The sequence below is a fragment of the Sorex araneus genome, chromosome 4 (assembly GCF_027595985.1).
Source record: "Sorex araneus isolate mSorAra2 chromosome 4, mSorAra2.pri, whole genome shotgun sequence".
Classification (NCBI taxonomy): Eukaryota; Metazoa; Chordata; class Mammalia; order Eulipotyphla; family Soricidae; genus Sorex; species Sorex araneus.
In genome coordinates this window covers 46512477-46531331 of record NC_073305.1, presented here as the reverse complement: position 1 = coordinate 46531331, position 18855 = coordinate 46512477, and the positions used below count along the sequence as shown (strand labels likewise).

Here is an 18855-nt window from a genome sequence, read left to right as displayed (position 1 = left end):
TCCTCTGGAAGGGATTCTAGGCTGGTGCTGGATGGGACTAATGAGGCTGAATACTGTATTGCACAGCCTCAGCTTCTATAGGATGATGGATATTGACGTGGGGCTAGCCACGATTCCCCAGGTTGGATCTGGAGGATGAGTTTCACTGCCCCTTTATCAGGTTCTCATATTCCTCCCATAGCAGCCTGGATTTGGGGCTCCTGTAAATGTCTTCACATTTCCTGAGCAAAACAGATCAGGCTCACCCTTCTCCAAAAGTGCCTCCTGAGAGCCTGGGATAAAGGCTGGTGTCCTCAAAGTTCCTCCTGAGCACTTTGCACATCAATTTCAAAAGGACCAGTACTACTGATAAGCAGCAAAATATCTTTCTCATTTCCTACCTGTCAAAGCTGTAATATTTGAACTGTGAGGAATACCACCGTTCTTTGACTCTATACCAATACAGAGCCCAAGTGCTCAGGTCAGCCAAACTGGCAGCCTGGGTATTCACATCACCACCCATCTGGTTTGGGAACTAGTGCAGACCCAGGCAAACTTTAAGCTTGCAAACAAGCCTAGACAAAAATGAGAAGATGATATCCGTCAGAACAAAAGCTCCTGCAATACCCTGAGCAACAGATATGGCAAGAAGCATAGTGACATACAGCCCATAGCAACTACCTCAACAGAGGGTGGGCTAGGTGTCTCCTGAATCAGGGCCAATGTAGGGAGGTCCTATTCTGTAGGATGGTTAAAAACCCTGCACCCGAAGAGGCCTGGAACAGTCTGTGAAAACTGGAGCAATAGAAGGGCTCACACTTCCTTTGATGTTTTGAAATGGGAAGTGAAAAAGCTGGCTTAGTTATGGTTGAGTTTCCACAAGGCTGTTCAATGCCTGAGTCACTGGGTCACCCAAGAATAGAGAGACATAGACACTCATTTTTCAAGGTATTTCTTTTGTAAAGGAGCCAGATTTGGCAACTAGACTGAAAATCTTCCAAAATTCTGTACAAATGTGTAATATACAAATATACACAAGGCTTTTGCCAAGAAAAGACAGCACAACAACAAATGACAGAGGCGGCTTTGGTATCACATACCACCTATGGCATCTCAACACCCCTAAGAATGAGCGGGGCTGATGGAGCACAACATAGGCTACACATGTAAAACACACTACATTACACTATGTACATTTAAGTATAAAAGACCCACTGTCCCCTCGCCAGCTCAGAAGCCCTCTGGCAGGAAGGAAGGGTATTCACCAAACAACCCATAGGTAGGGAACTCCTTTACGTGGGAGGGAAACCTTGCAGAATGAAGTGTTCACCCTAAACACTTAATAGCACAAGGCATGCCCTTGAAGAACCAGGCGTGAGTGAATTCAGGAGATGGACTCTTCGAAGCTCGTCGTCATTTCTCTCCCCTTTTGAGTTTCACTCCATTTCAGTGAACCGGGCAAACATGGCTTTCCGGACAGCATCTTTGTAGGAATCTGCACCAGACAATCCGTATGCACTGCCTTTGGCTCCCAGGCCAGCTCCTTTTAGCCGGACTTGGGCCTGGGAAAACAAAACTGCTGTCAGCAGTGGGCAGAAAGGATGTGGAATACTCCCACTCCTCTAGCTCACTCCCTTCTAAGCAGGAGCACCCAGCCAGGAGAGAAGAGAGGAGCAAGTATTTTTCAAATTGCTGGCATTCGGGTCACATCTGGCAGTGCTTAGCGGACCAAGCAGTGCTGAGAATAAAACTTGGGTCTCTCTTGAGTGTTGAAAGTAGACTAGAGACTGAACAGAATGACCACTCAATACCCCTATTTGGAACCACAATACCCAAAAGGAAAGAGAGATATCAAATTGGAATGTCCCGCTACAGAAGTGGGGTGGGGTGGTGGGGATGGGACTGGGGTGGGTGGGAGGGATACTGGGTTCATTGGTGGTGGAGAATGGACACTGGTGGAGGGATGGACTCTTAAACATTGCACGAGGGAAAAACAAGCACGAAAATGTGTGAATCTGTAACTGTACCCTCACTGTAACTCACTAATTAAAAAATAAATTAATTAAAAAAAAAAAAACACAACAAAACAAAAACTTGGGTCTCTCGCATGCAAAGCAGCAGCACGAGCTCCAGCCCACTAAGCGATCCCCTTGGCCCGAGAGGAGGAAGCTGTATGTAATGGATTCCAACCTACAGCACGTCTGAAAGAATGAGGGAATAAAATGGACACAGACAATAGGAGGCACGCCTGTCCCACCCTGCGTACCTGCTCAGCAAGCACCTGTGCCTAGTAAGGGGCCCAAAGGACTCAAATGAAGCCCAGGGAAGGCCCAGAACACAAGACAGCCCAGTATCAGAACTCACTTGCACAGAATAAACAGGGTCTAGAGTTTGACCCAAGCTGTGTTGCCAGGTTGGAAAGGGAGCGATCACTGGCTACACAATCCTTTAGCTGTTTAGAAGCGAGGAACAAAAAAGGGTGTTTGGGGTCCAATTCTGGAATCATCTCTCAATTTGGTGTTTGATAAATTAGGGAACCATAAACAAAATTCCTGGGCCAAAGGCTGGAGTGAAAACTAAACAGTTTGACTGCAAGCTTTGCATGCAGGAGGGGTGGGTTCAATCCCTAACACTCTAAGACCTCCTGAATACCACCTGGAGTGATGCCTGTGCAATGCCCCTACAAATCCTGGTCTGGGTTCAGAAAAATATCTCAAGACACAGGAGCAAATTCCATCTCTGGCTCCATATGACCTCCTAAGTTCCGTCAGGTTTGGGTCTGGCCACCTCAAGTATCATCATAGTGTTGGGCCTAAACACTGAATTCTGTGGCCTTGTTAGCTAAATACTGCTAAGTATTCAGTACTGCCACCTGAGCATGTCCTGGGAGCCCCCTTGATCCTCTTAAGTGGTAGCACACATGCCTTGCATGTGCAAAACCTTGATTTAATCCCTAGAACTTCAACTCTCCCCCAACCCCCCCCCCCCCCCCCCCGCCACCAAGAAATGATGGGAGCAGCACAGCCCCATTTGGAGGACAGAAGGGAGGTCCTATAGCACTCAGGGCCCACTCCTGGCTCTGTTCTCAAGGGTGCAGATCCCCTTGGAGGTACTCAGGGACCTTTGGTGCTGGGGACTGAACTTAATCTGGCTGCATGCAAAGCAAATACTCTACTCACTATACTCTTTCTGGCTCCCACAAAATTTTTGGGAGAACACATTCAGTGAGGTTCAGGAAATACTCCTGGAGAGACTGGGGGGCTATATGGAGTGCTGGGGAACAAACGTGGGCTGACCACGTGCCAGACAACTGCCCTACTTGCGGCATTGTTACACGCAACCGACCCGGGTTCGATTCCTTTGTCCCTCTCGGAGAGCCCAACAAGCTACCGAGAGTATCCCGCCTGCACGGCAGAGCCTGGCAAGCTACCTGTGGCGTATTCAATATGCCAAAAAGAGTAACAAGTCTCACAATGGAGACGTTACTGGGGCCCACTAGAGCAAATCAATGAGCAACAGGGTGACAGTGATACAGTTGGTCACACCAGATGGTATTTAGGGGGCCATGAGTGGTGCTGGGGATTGGACCAGAATTGGTCAGCGCAAGGCAATCTTCATACCCACTGTATTCTAATCCTTAAAGGAAAGTAAAACCTATTAAATTACAATTTGCTCTATACACATCCAAAATTAATTAGAAATTAAAAGCAAGCCAAGGAGTAGCTCAGCAGTAGAACACATGTACAAGGTTGGATCCCCAGCACAGAAAAACCATAAACACATAGGACCTTAAAAACAAAAACAAACAAAAAAAAAACAAGTCCTAATCTGGGGTGGCGTGACAGTACAGCAGGTAGGGCTGACTCAGTTTCTATCCCTGGCATCCCTATGGTCTCCGAGCATCGCCAGGAGTAATTCCTGAGTGCAGAGCCAGGAGTAACCCCTGAGCATTGCTGGGTGTGACCCAAAAAGCCAAGCAAAACAAAAGACCAAACAAGAAAAACCCCATAAAAAACAAAAACAAAACCTATCCTAAGCTACCCAGATCTGAGTTGATGTTAAGGACTTTTTTATAGCAGAATATAGAAAAATACAGTCCTTAGGGAAAACAGGTTTTCCTGAAGATAGCAAAGACCAGAAGAGTCAAGTAGGATGCTCAAACCCATTCCTCCCAATTGACGCCTCCCAATAAGAGGATAGAGGGAAGGTTGCAAGGAACAAGAACCCAATGAGCAGTGATGACATGATTTAGCTGGATACTAGCCTTTGCATCAAGGCAGCTGCCCGATACCCCGGCACTTCGATCTCATCTTATCTTTGAGATATGCCTGCAGGCCACGAAGCCTCATCCTACTGCTTACCTCAATGGGGGCTGTGATGCCTTGACACTTCCTTCCCAAACCTGAGCCTTCCCTCCAACCCATGGCCTGCAGCATCTTGTTGCCAATGTTACTGTGGTCAATGCCATCTTTGGTAGGCTGCTCATAATTCCTGCCAGTGGCAAACACACAGTTAATTAAAACAGCCAGAGTCCTAGTGGACGAACGGAAAAAATGTGTCTAACACATACACAGTGCCAGCATCAAACTGCTTCTTGCGCTTGGGCTCTGGAGGTTCAGGAATGCCGTACTTCTCCCGTCTTTCTGCAGCTCGATCTCGGTATTTCATCTATGTGGGAGAACAAACAATGCCAACGATATCAGACTTCAATCCCTAACCGTCTATGAATCTACACTTTAAGATTATCACCTCAAATAGTTTAATCTAGAACTTGTTTTTTGGAGTGGACTGAAATACCAAACAAACTGTCCTTGTTTCTCCCAAGGCCCTTAATCATAGCTAAAATGGCAGTTTGTAAATTGTGTATGGGGCAAACTATGTCTCCAATAGGCAATTTTATTTAATTAGCCATTACTTGTTGAAACCTTTCTTCAAGTAGCCTGCTGGCCGTGGAGAAAGCCTGCCAATGAGCCTGCAAATGTCCAAGAGAAAGGCAGTCAGAGCTGCCATTTCCCCATAGCATCTGGTCAGAGGTACCCTCCAGGGACAGTGCCCATGAGGTTTCCAGAGACCTGCTCATTGCAATCCCTGGGTAGCTGGCACCATAAACAGTGGAAAATAATAGGAATGTAAACCCTTAACTACAGATACTTCAGAATGATCCTAGGGTAGGTAATTTCAAAGAACTTGCTCCTGGTTTATTTCTAATCTAGAGGCCTATTTTTGTACGGATAATCCTCAGCAACCAACCCCATTACCAAATGCTTGCTCATTCCTGGTTTCAAAGATTGCTCTGCTCCTGTCCTCCACAACACTGCTGTCCCCTGAGCCTAATTTACTAAAATATGGTATACTTCACCAGCCAATGTTTGCCAGTCAGGTTGGAGGATATGTTTGTGCAATCTCAAAAAAAACAAACAACGTAGGGGTCACAAAGCACTTTGAGCCTGAGTTCAGTCTACTTGATCAAAAATAATCGATAGGTGATGAATAAATATGTAATAAATCTCACCCTGCCGAGCACCTGTACTAAGAACCACAAATAAAAGCTAATGGCATATATTCTAAGATATTCTTTCTAGTGTCACAATGACTTTTTTTTTTTTTTGCTTTTTGGGTCACACCCAGCAATGCTCAGGGGTTACTCCTGGCTTTTGCACTCAGGAATTACTCCTGGCAGTGCTTGGGGGACCCTATGGAATGCCGGGGATCGAACCCGGGTTGGCCGCGTGCAAGGCAAACGCCCTACCCGCTGTGCTATTGCTCCGGCCCCATAGTGACACAATGACTCTTATTCACCTCTCGCTCCCTCAGCTCCAAGGCTTCCAGCTCCTGTTCACTTAGCCTGGATCGTCGATAGATGTCCATGTTTTGCTAAAAAAGATTTACAGAGACACAGTAAGAATTCATAATCAAAATCTACTAAAAAAGCAAGAGTCAAAGCCCAATTCATGCCACTAAGGCATGAAAAGTGGAGTCAGGGGCTTAGGAAGTTGTCATGCTTCTTTGTTCTCCATAATCTGAACATGTTATAGACAAAACAGACTTCTAAAAGGGCAATCATTCAATCCAAGGATTTACTAAGCCTCTGCCTGTATGAGCATGTGCATTCAGCTGCCTTGCCCCCGCCCCGCCTCTGAATAGGTGAGAAGCCTGGGCACCTTGTGTAGGTCTGACAGCTGCTGATGTCTGACCAGGGCATCTTTGTTTGGGAATTGGCGCCGGCACAGCAGGCAGGCCATTTTCTTCCAGTCAGCCAGCTTCTCTTCCTCACTCTCAAGTCTCTCCACCAACTCCTCTTCATTGTCACTGTCACCACTGTAAGCAGCAACCAGGCCCCGCTAGGGATAAAAGGAAGATGAGTCATTAAAAATATGTAACAGGAAGATAGCAATATCCTGTTTTCTTGATAATGTAATATATAATCCAAGAAGTCAGAGAACTTCAATAGTTCTGATGTTATAAGTAATACATTGCCTTTCACCTAAATACATGGGCCAATCAGATTCTCTAGTCTTTTGTCTGACAGCTTTCCTCGTACCAAACCCCTTGGTTGAGATCATAGATGGCTGATCAGGTAGGAAAATACCAAACAATAGATCACAGTAATACTCCACCTAGCTTAGTACATATTAAGTATGGTGTTTTTGGTTTCTTTGTTTCATTTTTGGGCTACACTCCACGGTACTCAGGCATCCACTCATGGTTGGCTTAAAGGACCATATGGGATTAACAGGGATCAAATCCAGGTCAGCTATGTGCAAGGCATTTAAGGGCCTTACCCACTGTATTAGAGCTCCAGCCTCTAAGTATGGTACTTTTGATCCTGATTTTTTATTTCCAGTCTATTAAAGCTTTCTATTTAATGTGCTTAGGAATTCAAATTTCTTCTTCCCAACCCCCCATTTCATTTGCTCTCACACAAGGGTGTTAGAGGGATGGAAATCAAGCCCAGAACATGGATACTATCTATGTTAGATGTTCCTTATACTCTCTGTAAACATACCAGTTTTGAGTAGGTATATTATTAACAAAGAAACACTTGAAAGTCAAGCTTGAAATCTGACTTTCAGAGACAGACCAGCGATACAATCTTTAAACATAAGTAGGATTTCCTTACTTTGAGGGGGTTCTCTTCATCCCCATTTCGTACCAATTCTGGGATGAGTTGTTGCCGTTCAGCTAAAGTTCCCTGGGAAAAAGAGAATAAATGAGTCACTGGTCTCCAGTTTTCCTTATTCACATTCTAAAGTATGGCCATTCTGGTTCCTGTTACCTTCTTCTCAAAGAGAGCAAAGCCAGCATCTGCTGCTGCAGATTCTCTTCTTTCCTCTTCTCTTAAGGAATTGACAGGTTGAAAGCTGTTTTTAAAGTTTTCTTTCTGCTTGTTTAAACTCTTAGCCCAGCGTTCCATGTCTTTGGCGATCTAATGTCAAATAAGGACCACCAAAAATCACTTAGGTAAAGCAGGAATTCCCAACTTATGTGGTCTACTGCATCCCTTTCAGAACAATCACTTAAACTCCTCTCTGGAAATCTATCTTTAAGCAAACAAAGCATGGCAACCCCACCTGTGAAACTCTATGGTTGAGGCCTAGAAAAATCTCCTGAGCCAAGACCATATAAACCAATATGGATCTTACACGAGCATTGTTTTTAGGCTACACTCAGCGATATTTAAAAAAATATATTTTTATATGAAACACCGTGAGGTACAGTTACAGACTCATAAACTTCCATGCTTATGTTTCAGTCATACAATGATCAAGTACCCATCCCTCCACCAGTGCCCATTCTCTACCACCAATGATCCCAGTATCCCTCCCATCACCCCCACCCTGCCTCTGTGGCAGGGCATCCCTTTTGCTCTCTCTCCCCTTTAGGGTGTTGTGGTTTGCAATGTAAGTATTGAGTGGCCATCATGTTAGGTCTACAGTCTACTTTCAGCTCGCATCTCCCATCCCGAGCGGGCTTTCCAAGCACCCTTTACGTGGTGGTCCCTTCTCTGTATGAGCTGCCTTTTCTGCCAGCTTGTGAGTCCAGCTTCCAAGCCGTGGAGCAATCCTCCTGATACACATCTCTACTATTCTTGGGTCTAAGTCTCACATTCTGTTACTTTATATTCCACAAGTAAATGCAATCTTTCTATGTCTGTACCTCTCTTTCTCACTCATTTCATTTAACATGATATTCTCCATGATGATCCACTTATATGCAAATTTCATGACTTCATCCTTTCAAACAGCAGCATAGTATTCCACTGTGTAGATGTACCAATGTTTCTTTAACCAGTAATCTTTTCTCGGGCACTCAGGTCTTTTCCAGATTCTGGCTATTGTAAACAGTTTAGAAATGCTCTTTTACTCCTGACTCTGCATTCAAGAATTACTCCTGGTGGTGCTCGGGTGATCATATGGGATGTGATGTCAGGGACTGAACCAGGGTCATCCATGTGCAAGGAAAACACCCTATCTGCTTTGCTACTGCTCTGGCCCCTAACATGTACTTTCTGACAAAACTCTTTAGCCCTTACCTACAATTATATGATGAGATGCTACTATACACAACCAAAGCTATTTATGGATACTGTGGAAAAACCTATAGCCCTCCAGAATTTTTTCTCCTCCAAGTGTAAAGGCAATTGATAATATACGTTCACTAAAAAACCAACATAGTGTTCTATGAACATAATATAAATAACACATTTTATTAGACCCAAGTAAGGGTGACATTAATAACTTCCAAAATACTGTAAGTTAGGCCTAATACTCAAGAGAGAAATGATCCCCTAGTTGGATCATGTTCTCACCTGTTGAGCTGTTTTGCTCTTAGGTTTCTCTTTCTTTTCTTTCCCCTCTTTCGCAGAAGGTAAACCTGTCTGCTGGTGGGAGCTAGATTCAGCAGCTGGCACGTAGGTCTCCTTCTCTCCATCCCAGTATAGATACTGCTGGGTTAAGGAATTGTAGTAGTACTAGAAAAACAAAACACAAATGTAGGCTTAATGCAGGCTTTCTGCCAGGTCAAATTGTTATTTTATTTTGCTTCTGGTCACAATTGGGTATGTTAAGAGGATCATGCAGTACCAAGGAGTTAACCTTAACCTCCCACATGCTTCCACACCAACCCTTGAATCATCTCATTGACCATCAAACTTTATTTTTAAATTTTTTTCGGCTAACACCTTGGTGGTGCTTAGGACTTACTCCCTGGCTCTGCCCAGGAGTCACTCCTGGCAATACTGGAGAGACATTATGAGGTGTCAGAAATCGAACCAGGTCAGTCATATGCAACTGCATTATCATCTCTCTGACTCCACCTCAGACCATTATCTTACAAGAGCAACTTGTCAAAAAGGCATGTCAAAGTTGCGTTGCCAGACAACTTCCCAACTATTCTCATTTGGGCTTATTTGCAGCAACTCCTTGGTTAAGCCTCCCACGTAAAAAGAAAGCAAGTGCCCTACTGTACTATCACTCTGGCCTATATACATCATTTAAATAACGGATTTTCAATATAGTGAGTCTTTTATATATAATAATTTCTACTAGGCCTGGCCTAAACATAAAGATTAACATCAACCTATTTATTTTAAATTTTAGACTACATCTGGTGATGCTCAGGGATTACTCTGCCCTCAGGAATGACTCCTGGTGCTGCTTGCGGAATCATGAGAGGTTGGGCATCAAACATTGATTGGCTGCATGCAAGGCAAATGTTTGTCCTACCCACTGTACTACTGCTCTGGCCCCACAACCAGTTAATTTTAATCTGACAATAATAGCACTGTTGTTCATCGATCTGCTCGAACGGGCACCAGTAATGTCTTCATTGTGAGACTTGTTACTGTTTTTGGCATATTGAATACCCCACGGGTAGCTTGCTAGGCTCTCCGAGAGGGACACAGGAATCAAACCTGGGTCAGCAGTGTACAAGGCAAACACCCTACTTGCTGTGCTAATCGCTCCAATATGATATAATAATATCCACGATAATAACTCCATGACAATGGTTACTGAAGAGGAAGCATATAAACCAGTAAGGGGCAAGAGGGCACTTTGACTCTGTTCAATCCCCAACATCCCACATGGTCCCCTGAGCACTGTCAGAAGGAATTCCTGAGTGCAAAGTCAGGAGTAAACAATGGGTGTGACCCAAAAATCCAAGTGTGTGTGTGGAAATAAAGGAGGGCATTTCCAACGCAATACGCACTATAGTTTATTCTTTTGGGAAAGGGTAGCGGGTAAAGGACGACTTTTTGTTTTTTTTTGGTCACACCAGCTATGCTCAGAAGTTACTCCTGGCTGGGGGCTGGAGCAATAGCACAGCGGGTAGGATGTTTGCCTTAAACGCGGCTGACCCGGGTTCGATTCACAGCATCCCATATGGTCCCCTGAGCACTGCCAGGGGTGATTCCTGAGTGCAGAGCCAGGAATAACCCCGGTGTATCGCCGGGTTTGAACCTCCCCCCAAAAAAACAGTCACTCCTGTCCTCCTCTTGGCAGTATTCAGGAGACCAAATGGATACTGGAAATCTTACCCAGGTCAGCCAAGTGCAAGGCAGCCCTATTCTCTGTACTATTACTCTGGCTCGGCAATAAACATGTTTTGTCCTTTATCTATTTATTATCTGGTAGATATACACAAATATAATCTTTCAAAGAATTGCACTTTTCGGGGCCGGAGAGATAGCACAGCGGGTAGGGCGTTTGCCTTGCACGTGGCCGAGATCCCCGGCATCCCATACGGTCCCCAAGCACTGCCAGGAGTGATTCCTGAGTGCAAAGCCAGGAGTAACCCCTGTGCATCGCTGGGTGTGACCCAAAAAGAAAAAAAAAATTGCACTTTTCTTGTGCACATTTTCCTTGATTTTTGGACCATACCCAGCAGTGCTCAGGACTTAATCCTGGCTCTGTATTCAGGGGTTAGTCCTGGCAGGTACCATATGAGGTGCTGGGGATTGAATCCAGTTCTGCTATGAGTAAGACAAGCACCTTACCTACTATACTCTCTCTGGCACCAATGTATACCTTTTTCTGTCTACCCATTATACCTCAAAATGTTTATAGCACTCCAGAATTTAAACCCAGGGCCAAAGAGATACTACAGTAGGTATGGAACTTGTCTGGCATATAGCCCGTTTGATTCCCAGTATTACAAACCCTATCAGGAATGATCCCTGAGCTCAGTCAGGAGTAAGCCCTGAGTATAGCTAGATGTGGCCCCCAAATTAAAGAATACCAAAACACCAAACCGCCCAAAAATTAAATCCAGAAATAAAAATTTTAATGTGATGGTTTGAACAAGTTAAACTAATCTGTCATTTGCTCCTTGTACAGAATATTTCCCTTCATATCTCACAAATGGATTAAATGAAACTAGGAACATTTCTATTCCTAGAAATTGGGCAAGAAAATAATGCATTTACTTGTGAGTTGGGGTCATAGTAGAGACCTGTTGTCGGATCATAGTAATATCCTGAAGATTCATCATATTGGTAAGTGGATGTATCAGGCACAGCTGCAAAAACAAAATCCATCATACAGTCATTCCAAGGAAGAAACTGGGTTCATTTGAAATTCTAAACCACTAAGATGCAGCAGGTCTTAATGGTCTTCTCTCACATCCCCAAGTGTCCCTTTGACACCCACAAAGGGAGAGGAACTCTCATTAAACAAAGACAACTAGGACCTTCCAACTGTCAACATCCCCATGAGGTTTGGCTTACCATATTTGGTACCAGGAACTACACCAGTGGGGGAAGCGGCTGGGGCCTGTGTACTTGTGCTAGTGCTAGGCTGTGCTTCCTCAGTCTGGAAAGAACAGCAGCTTCAATATAATTTCAACTGTAAAGCCTCTTAAGAGAACTAAATCACTGCAATCATCCAGGAGGAAGACTCCCCTGACAGACACACTGTAGCAACAATCTAAGGCAATCCTTGAGCAAAACACATGCTGACCATTTTCTTCCTAAAGGTCAAGTCAAAGCATGCATAAAATATAAATACAACCTATCTGGAATCTTATGTTTAAAATATATATAGTTATCATCTACCAGACAGGGAAAAATAAGGTCAGAATGGGTGCTATTATTCAACCCTAGCTCAGACAACAGGAAAGGATAATACTTGTGTAGCTAAAATTTCCCCAACAATCACCATATCTGTGTTTATGACAACAGGATTACCGGAGAGCTGGGTGGATTGGAGGTTTGATTATATAGCTGGGGACTCTGGGATACAACAGCTGCTGATGTGGTGGTCACCGCTGTGCCTGATGATAAACACAGGTTGGTTACAAAGAGTCAAGGCAAGGCACTGAACTTAAAGCCAAACATCTTTATCTTGTCTTTGTATATGTAAGGTCTTAATACTAAATTCCTGAAAGTTATTCCTGAAAGTTATTTTTATACCAATGGTATTTTCATTCTTTTGGTACATGAAGAGAAACATTCCGTATGATGGTCAAGAAGGCAGGGAAGAAAAAAAAATTTTTAAAAGCTACTCCTTGAAATGCTTTGATTATTCCTGGCTTTGAACTCAGGGTTCCATAACCATGCCAGGGACCCCACGCCAGGCTGTTTCACTCGGGGTGCCCCACAGCAGGGCGGCCCCACCCCAAGGGACCCAGCCATGGCAGCTGAAAACCTCTAGAACTCAACTGCCGCCCCACTTATGGCTGCTCTCCACACCCACGAGTGCACTTTCCCCTGGACTGCGTGGCCACATTTGCAGCTGCATGACACTTCATAGGGCACACCCTACCCATACTACAAGATACTGCACCACATTTATTGGGACTCAAAGTAGGAGGCAACCAATCTTAGAGGGAAATACTATGTTATTTCGGTTCTGCTTTGGGACAGGGATTGGGGTTTGGGATGGAATACCCGAAATATGGGGGTGCAAGGTATAATGGTGGGGGGTATTGGTGTTTGAATATTAAATATAATCAAATACCATGAACTACGTTGTAAAAAAAAAATATTAGGATTTATTTCTGCTGGGCTCAGGGGACCATATGAGATACCAGAGATTGAACCTCAGCTGGCACGTGCAATGAAAGCATCCCACCTGCAATATTCTCTCTCTAGCCCCAAGTGACTTATAATTATGAAAGCTATAATTATGCAAAGGCTGCTACCTTTTATTTCTTATATTTTGCAGTACGAGGGAGTCAACCCAGGACCTCACACATGCAAGGCAAGTACTCTTCTACTGAGCCACAACCGAGTCCAGCAAAAGCTTCTACAGACTGACCCTACCAGGGGTCAGAGAGAGTATAGGAGGTAAGGTGTACAGACTGATTCTCTGGGGCCAGGTAAAGTACATGTGTCCATGCAGGAGACCTAGACTCAACACCCAGCACACAAAAACCAACCAACAAAAATACCAACAAGCATAACCCTTCTGATTGAAATTTTAGTACCGGACTCTTGGGCCACACCCTGTTTGCTCACTTGAGTCAATGTGGGTACTCATAATTCAAAACAGAGACACAAAGCTGAATCCCAAGAATGAATATTTATGCCATTTTTTATTTTTTATTTTTTTTGCTTTTTGGGTCACACCTGGAGATGCACAGGGGTTACTCCTGGCTCTGCACTCAGGAATTACTCCTGGCGGTGCTCAGGGGACCATATGGGATGCTGGGATTCGAACCCGGGTTGGCCGCGTGCAGGGCAAACACCCTACCCGCTGTGCTATCGCTCCAGCCCCTATTTATGCCATTTTTTAAAATGAGGTTACAGTCCTTGGTATATGCAAACAACCTAAAGCAACAAGTCTTTATCATGTAGGAAAATGATTTTGTAGCTTAGCATTCTTAGAACTAGTCATATTCTTTGAACTGTTGTTGCTTAAAAGATAAAAGGGAAGGCCATGCAGATAGCTCAAAGGGCTGGAGCATATGCTTTCCAAGCAGGAGACCGTTCTCTTTTTTGTTTGGTTTTGGTTTGGGGGCCACTACTGGCTTCTCCTGGCTGTGTTCAGGATCTCTCCTGGTGGATTCAGGGGACAACATGGGTGCATGGGGTTGAATCCATGTCGGCTGCATGCAAGACAAGGGCCTACCCACTGTACTAACACGCTGGCACCATCTGTGATCTATATGTTTCTGAGTACTGCTGAGAAAAACCAGCAAAAGGGCACCAAACCAATCTGGGAGCAGCGCTCAAAACTGGGTGTCACTCAAAATCAAAAAGATACAAAGGAAATAAAGCTACTACCTGTTGCAGATGATGCATCAGATTCCAATCCTCCAGGCTGCTGCTGATAAAACTGTTGGTAATCCTGTGAGTACTGAAGAAAAGTTCTTGTTAAAGCTGCTAGTCTTAAGGTCAGGGATATGGCTCAACTGGTAGAGCACATGTTGTCTGTGGTGGGGCCATGAGTTTGATTCCCAGCACTTCACGGCCCAACCCCCACCCTATGCCAATTAAGTATACCAAGTATGAAGTTAGTAGCCCACAAATGCCACTGCACATTCATGCCCCCACCTTGCAGCCCAACAACAAAAAATACAGGTACAATATTCTTGACGTCAGAAGCTATATACTAGTGAGATCACCTACCTGAGCATACTGGGCATAACCATCTTGGCCTGGCTGCAAGTAACTATAGTCAACACCTCCTCCTTCACCACTTTGAGACTACAAAATATTAAAAGAGGGAATACAGACTTAGTGAATATCAAAGAAAGAATCCATAAAGCATTCCCTAGAAATGCCCTTGCTCCTAAAATCAGTACCACAGAAGTCCTTTTTATGAATTTGGGCAGCACCACCACACTATTTTCAATAAAAAGACCCTCTATCTTACCTGGGTGGATGACCACTGAGCAGCAGCAATGGCTGTACTAGCCACAGAGAAGGCGCTGACTCGGTTACCATCTGGGAGGACCAAGTCTCTGAAACCACAAAGACCTAATCATTCAATTCTAAATCATTATGTTCCAAATCAGTGCCTCTGATTGGCCAAATGAAAAACAATTCCAGCCTTAGTTAGGCGGTCTCAAATCCAAAAGACTGTGTTTAGAGCAGGGAAAGTTCTTAACACTTGCCAAGGCAAGTTCTATGGACAAATCCCTCAATGGGCAAGAACCCCTGTCACTGTTCAATGACACCAGATATGGGAAATGTGTATTACTAGACTTAACTTCTAGCTATAGAAAGCAATCACCAGGCTGCTCTAAATGGAAAACATTGTTTCTACATTATTTGCATTAAGAAATCAGCACAGGGCACATTTTCAAAAACATTTGCCAATCCGCATTCTTTTCTGATCTAAAATTTTCTGGCAACTGTTTATTAAGGACAAGAGGAAGGTGTTGGAGAAAGTGTCTCCCTCCTGGTTTGATAACTAAGAAGAAAAGTTTCAGTGAGGGGAAGACAGGCTTCAAATTGAATTAACAAAGCAGCACAGGTATGCAGATGCAGCAGTGTGAACTAAGAATGACAATAAAGCCACTCACTTTCTGGCACTTTTTGCAAAATCAACCCCTATAGTTTTGCCATCAATTTTCAAAGGAGGGTGGAGACTCTGTAATATCTGAAGCAGCTGAGAAGCATCCTGGAAAAAAATGGAAAAAAAATTTCCCCCCTTTAATTAAAATACCATGTACCCCTGGCATTCAAATATAGCTTTATATTAAACAACAGGAATTCAATTTTGTAGATATAAAATTGAGAAACTTAAGTCCCCTCGGACAGAAAGGTATCCAACATTGTGTGTGTGTTCGTGCATGCGACCAACACCCAGCAGTGCATGGAAGTTATACACTTGGTCAGTGCAGTCAAGTTGCGTCCACCCAGCTATGCCTGGAAGTTTTTCTGGGGCAGTGCTTTGGGGGAACACATGGGATGCCTGGGATCCAATCTGATGGCAAGCGCCCTACCCACTGTACTATCTCTCAGGCCCCGAGATGGTTGGGTCTGAACCCAGGGTCTCCCACTCACAAGGCAAGGGCTTTACAACTAAGCCACACCCCTGATCCCAGGCAGTATCCAATATTATCAATGGAGTAAAAATTAAAGCAATCTACAACAGCACAAAGGAGGTAGACTAAATTGTGACTCCTAGTATTTTTAGAATTAAAAAAAAAAAAAAACCTTAGCACTGCAACAGTGTGTTCTGAAGTTTAGGCTCCAAGAGCCTTACAGCATCACAATTTTGGTTTTGGGCCACACCCAGCTGTGCTCAGGGCTTACTCCTGGCTCTGAGCTCAGGAGTAGGGGTTCTAGTGGGGGCATATGGGTTGCAGGGGATGGAACCCAGGTCAGTCACATGCAAGCAAGTGACTTGCAATTTGTAAGTGCTACAAACTGTGCTATTGCTCTGGCCCCACAACACAATTTGTGAATCAAATTTTCCTTAAAAATTTTTTTGGTTATTTCCTCCTTCTTGGTCTCTCTCCCCTCCGGGAGACGGCGTGGTGTCCGACATTTTGTGGGTCCGTTGAGAAGGTATGAACTTTTGGCGCGAGGAAAAAAAAAAAAAAATGTGTGCTTTGAACTTGAAACAGCCGCGGGATACAGGGCCAGCCCCCGCCAGGGCCGGGGCTCGGCTCCAGCCGGCCGGGTTTTCGGCCCGGGTGCCCATGTCTCTGCAGAGCCGGTGGATGTGGAATGAGCGGGAACCAGAGACAGCTTTTGGAATTGGGGTTCCAGCATCTGGCAAAATTTTCCCTGGACTTTATACAGAAATCCAGACTTAGCATTTATAATTGTCAGCAACGTGAAACGGTTCCTTTTGAACAGGTCTGACTTGGGGGGGGAAACTCCAAATAATAACAGTAAGTTTTTGTTGAAATATTGAAGGTTTTTAATGTAGCAGCCAGCTCTCTGGACTGTGAACTAAGCAAACTAATTATCAAATGTAGTAGGTCTGTCTCTCTTGCTTGGAAACTCTAACAACTATAGTGAGTTTTGTGTTGAATTATGGAATGTAATCAAGGTAAAGAAAAAATGAAGTGAAATTCATTAGTTATACAGTAGGGGGTAGGGGGTGGGGGGTATACTGGGGTTTCTGGTGGTGGAATATGGGCACTGGTGAAGGGATGGGTGTTTGAATATTGTATAACTGACATATAAACCTGCGAACTTTGTAACTTTCCACATGGTGATTTAATAAAAAGTTAAAAAAAAAAAAGAAGTAAAAAAAAAAAATTTGGGGGGGGGCTGGGGCTGGAGCGATAGCACAGCGGGTAGGGCGTTTGCCTTGCACATGGCCGATCCGGGTTCGAATGCCAGCATCCCATATGGTCACCTGAGCACGGCCAGGGGTAATTCCTGAGTGCAGAGCCAGGAGTAACCCCTGTGCATCGCCAGGTGTGACCCAAAAAGGGGAAAAAAAAAATTTTTTTTTTGGGGGGCTGGAGCGATAACACAGCGGGTAGGGCGTTTGCCTTGCACGCGGCCGACCCAGGTTCGAATCCCAGCATCCCATATGGTCCCCTGAGCACCACCAGGGGTAATTCCTGAGTGCATGAGCCAGGAATACCCCTGTGCATTGCCGGGTGTGACCCAAAAAGCAAAAAATAAATAAATAAATAAATAAATAAACCACAACTGTACAAAAAAAAAAAAATTTTTTTTTGGGGGAAAGAGTCCTGGGATCAATTCAGAAACTTCAAACATATGATGCATGTGCTGCAACACTGAATGATATTACTTTGAAATCCCTAAATTTATTTATTTATTTATTTATTTATTTTTTGCTTTTTGGGTCACACCCAGCTATGCTCAGGGGTTACTCCTGGCTTTGCACTCAGGAATTACTCCTGGCGGTGCTTGGGGGACCATATGGGATGCCGGGGATTGAACCCGGGTCGGCCGCGTGCAAGGCAAACGCCCTACCCGCTGTGCTATCGCTCCGGCCCCGAAATCCCTAAATTTAGATTAAAAGGAAAAAAAACAGTAAGATGCCAGACACTCCATTCAAAAATCACCTGCAACCTAGCTTGGGATGTGTGATTTCACTTTCTCTGCCTAACTGCTTCCTTTCCTATCTCTCTTATTTCCTAAACAAAAATATTTACTAGTCCATAATTGCTGCCAGCCCCCACCCACACAATGATTCAAAGAGCAACTTACCATTGCAGAAGACAGCTGCACAAATGCAAAACCTCTGTTCTGTTGGGTCTGTTTGTCTTTTATGAGGCGAATGTTATTGACTGCTAAGGATGCATAGGGAGACAGCGCTGTCATGATGGAATCCACCACAGTGTGTGGTGCGATATTTCGCAGTATGATTGCTGGGAGGGGTGGGGGGGGGGGAAAGACAAGACAACATATATATGCATTACGCCACTATAACCAGGACTTTTTGAGGCTATTTCAAATACAAAAATGAATTCTTTTTGGGAAGTTCCTAATATATCTTTCACTAGGACATGGAGGAAATAGGGGGGGAAAAAAGTCTTCTATTTTCTTTGGGGGGTGGAAGGGGCTATACTTTTTTTTTTGTTGTTTTTGGGTCACACCTGGCGATGCACAGGGGTTACTCCTGGCTCTGCACTCAGGAATCACCCCCGGCGGTGCTCAGGGGACCATATGGGATGCTGGGATTTGAACCCTGGTCGGCCGCGTGCAAGGCAAACGCTCCACCCGCTATGCTATCACTCCAGCCCCCTGAAGGGGCTATACTTAGTGGTGCTTGTGAGCTAATCCAGGGTAGAGGTTGCTACCTAATGTGCTCAGGGGACCTGAGAGGTAGTAGGGATTTAGCTGAGCTTTCTTCATGCACAGCATGTGGCTCAGGTCATTGAACTATTTCTCCAACCCAAAAAACCTATCTTTTTTGTTTTGGCCACACCTGGCCATGCTCAGAGGTTACTCCTGGAAGTGGACAGGGTATCATATGGATGCCAGAAATCGAACGT

At 44.5% G+C, this 18855-nt stretch overlaps 1 protein-coding gene across 1 annotated transcript in view; it reads right to left on the bottom strand.

Annotated features, from left to right (window-relative positions):
• Positions 1 to 914: 914 nt before the first annotated feature.
• Positions 915 to 18855, bottom strand: part of RBM5 (RNA binding motif protein 5) — a 40349-nt gene continuing 22408 nt past the window's right edge. Inside the window, exons 10-25 of the mRNA XM_055134871.1 lie at positions 18068 to 18228; positions 15448 to 15545; positions 14796 to 14883; positions 14549 to 14626; positions 14204 to 14276; positions 12164 to 12249; positions 11705 to 11789; positions 11405 to 11496; positions 8789 to 8950; positions 7256 to 7405; positions 7100 to 7171; positions 6141 to 6320; positions 5779 to 5853; positions 4550 to 4647; positions 4341 to 4470; positions 915 to 1541 (exon numbers count right to left, since the gene is read on the bottom strand). Coding sequence (XP_054990846.1) covers positions 1416 to 1541; positions 4341 to 4470; positions 4550 to 4647; positions 5779 to 5853; positions 6141 to 6320; positions 7100 to 7171; positions 7256 to 7405; positions 8789 to 8950; positions 11405 to 11496; positions 11705 to 11789; positions 12164 to 12249; positions 14204 to 14276; positions 14549 to 14626; positions 14796 to 14883; positions 15448 to 15545; positions 18068 to 18228 — 1754 coding nt within the window. The 3' untranslated portion in view covers positions 915 to 1415. The remainder of the gene's footprint in view (positions 1542 to 4340; positions 4471 to 4549; positions 4648 to 5778; positions 5854 to 6140; positions 6321 to 7099; positions 7172 to 7255; positions 7406 to 8788; positions 8951 to 11404; positions 11497 to 11704; positions 11790 to 12163; positions 12250 to 14203; positions 14277 to 14548; positions 14627 to 14795; positions 14884 to 15447; positions 15546 to 18067; positions 18229 to 18855) is intronic.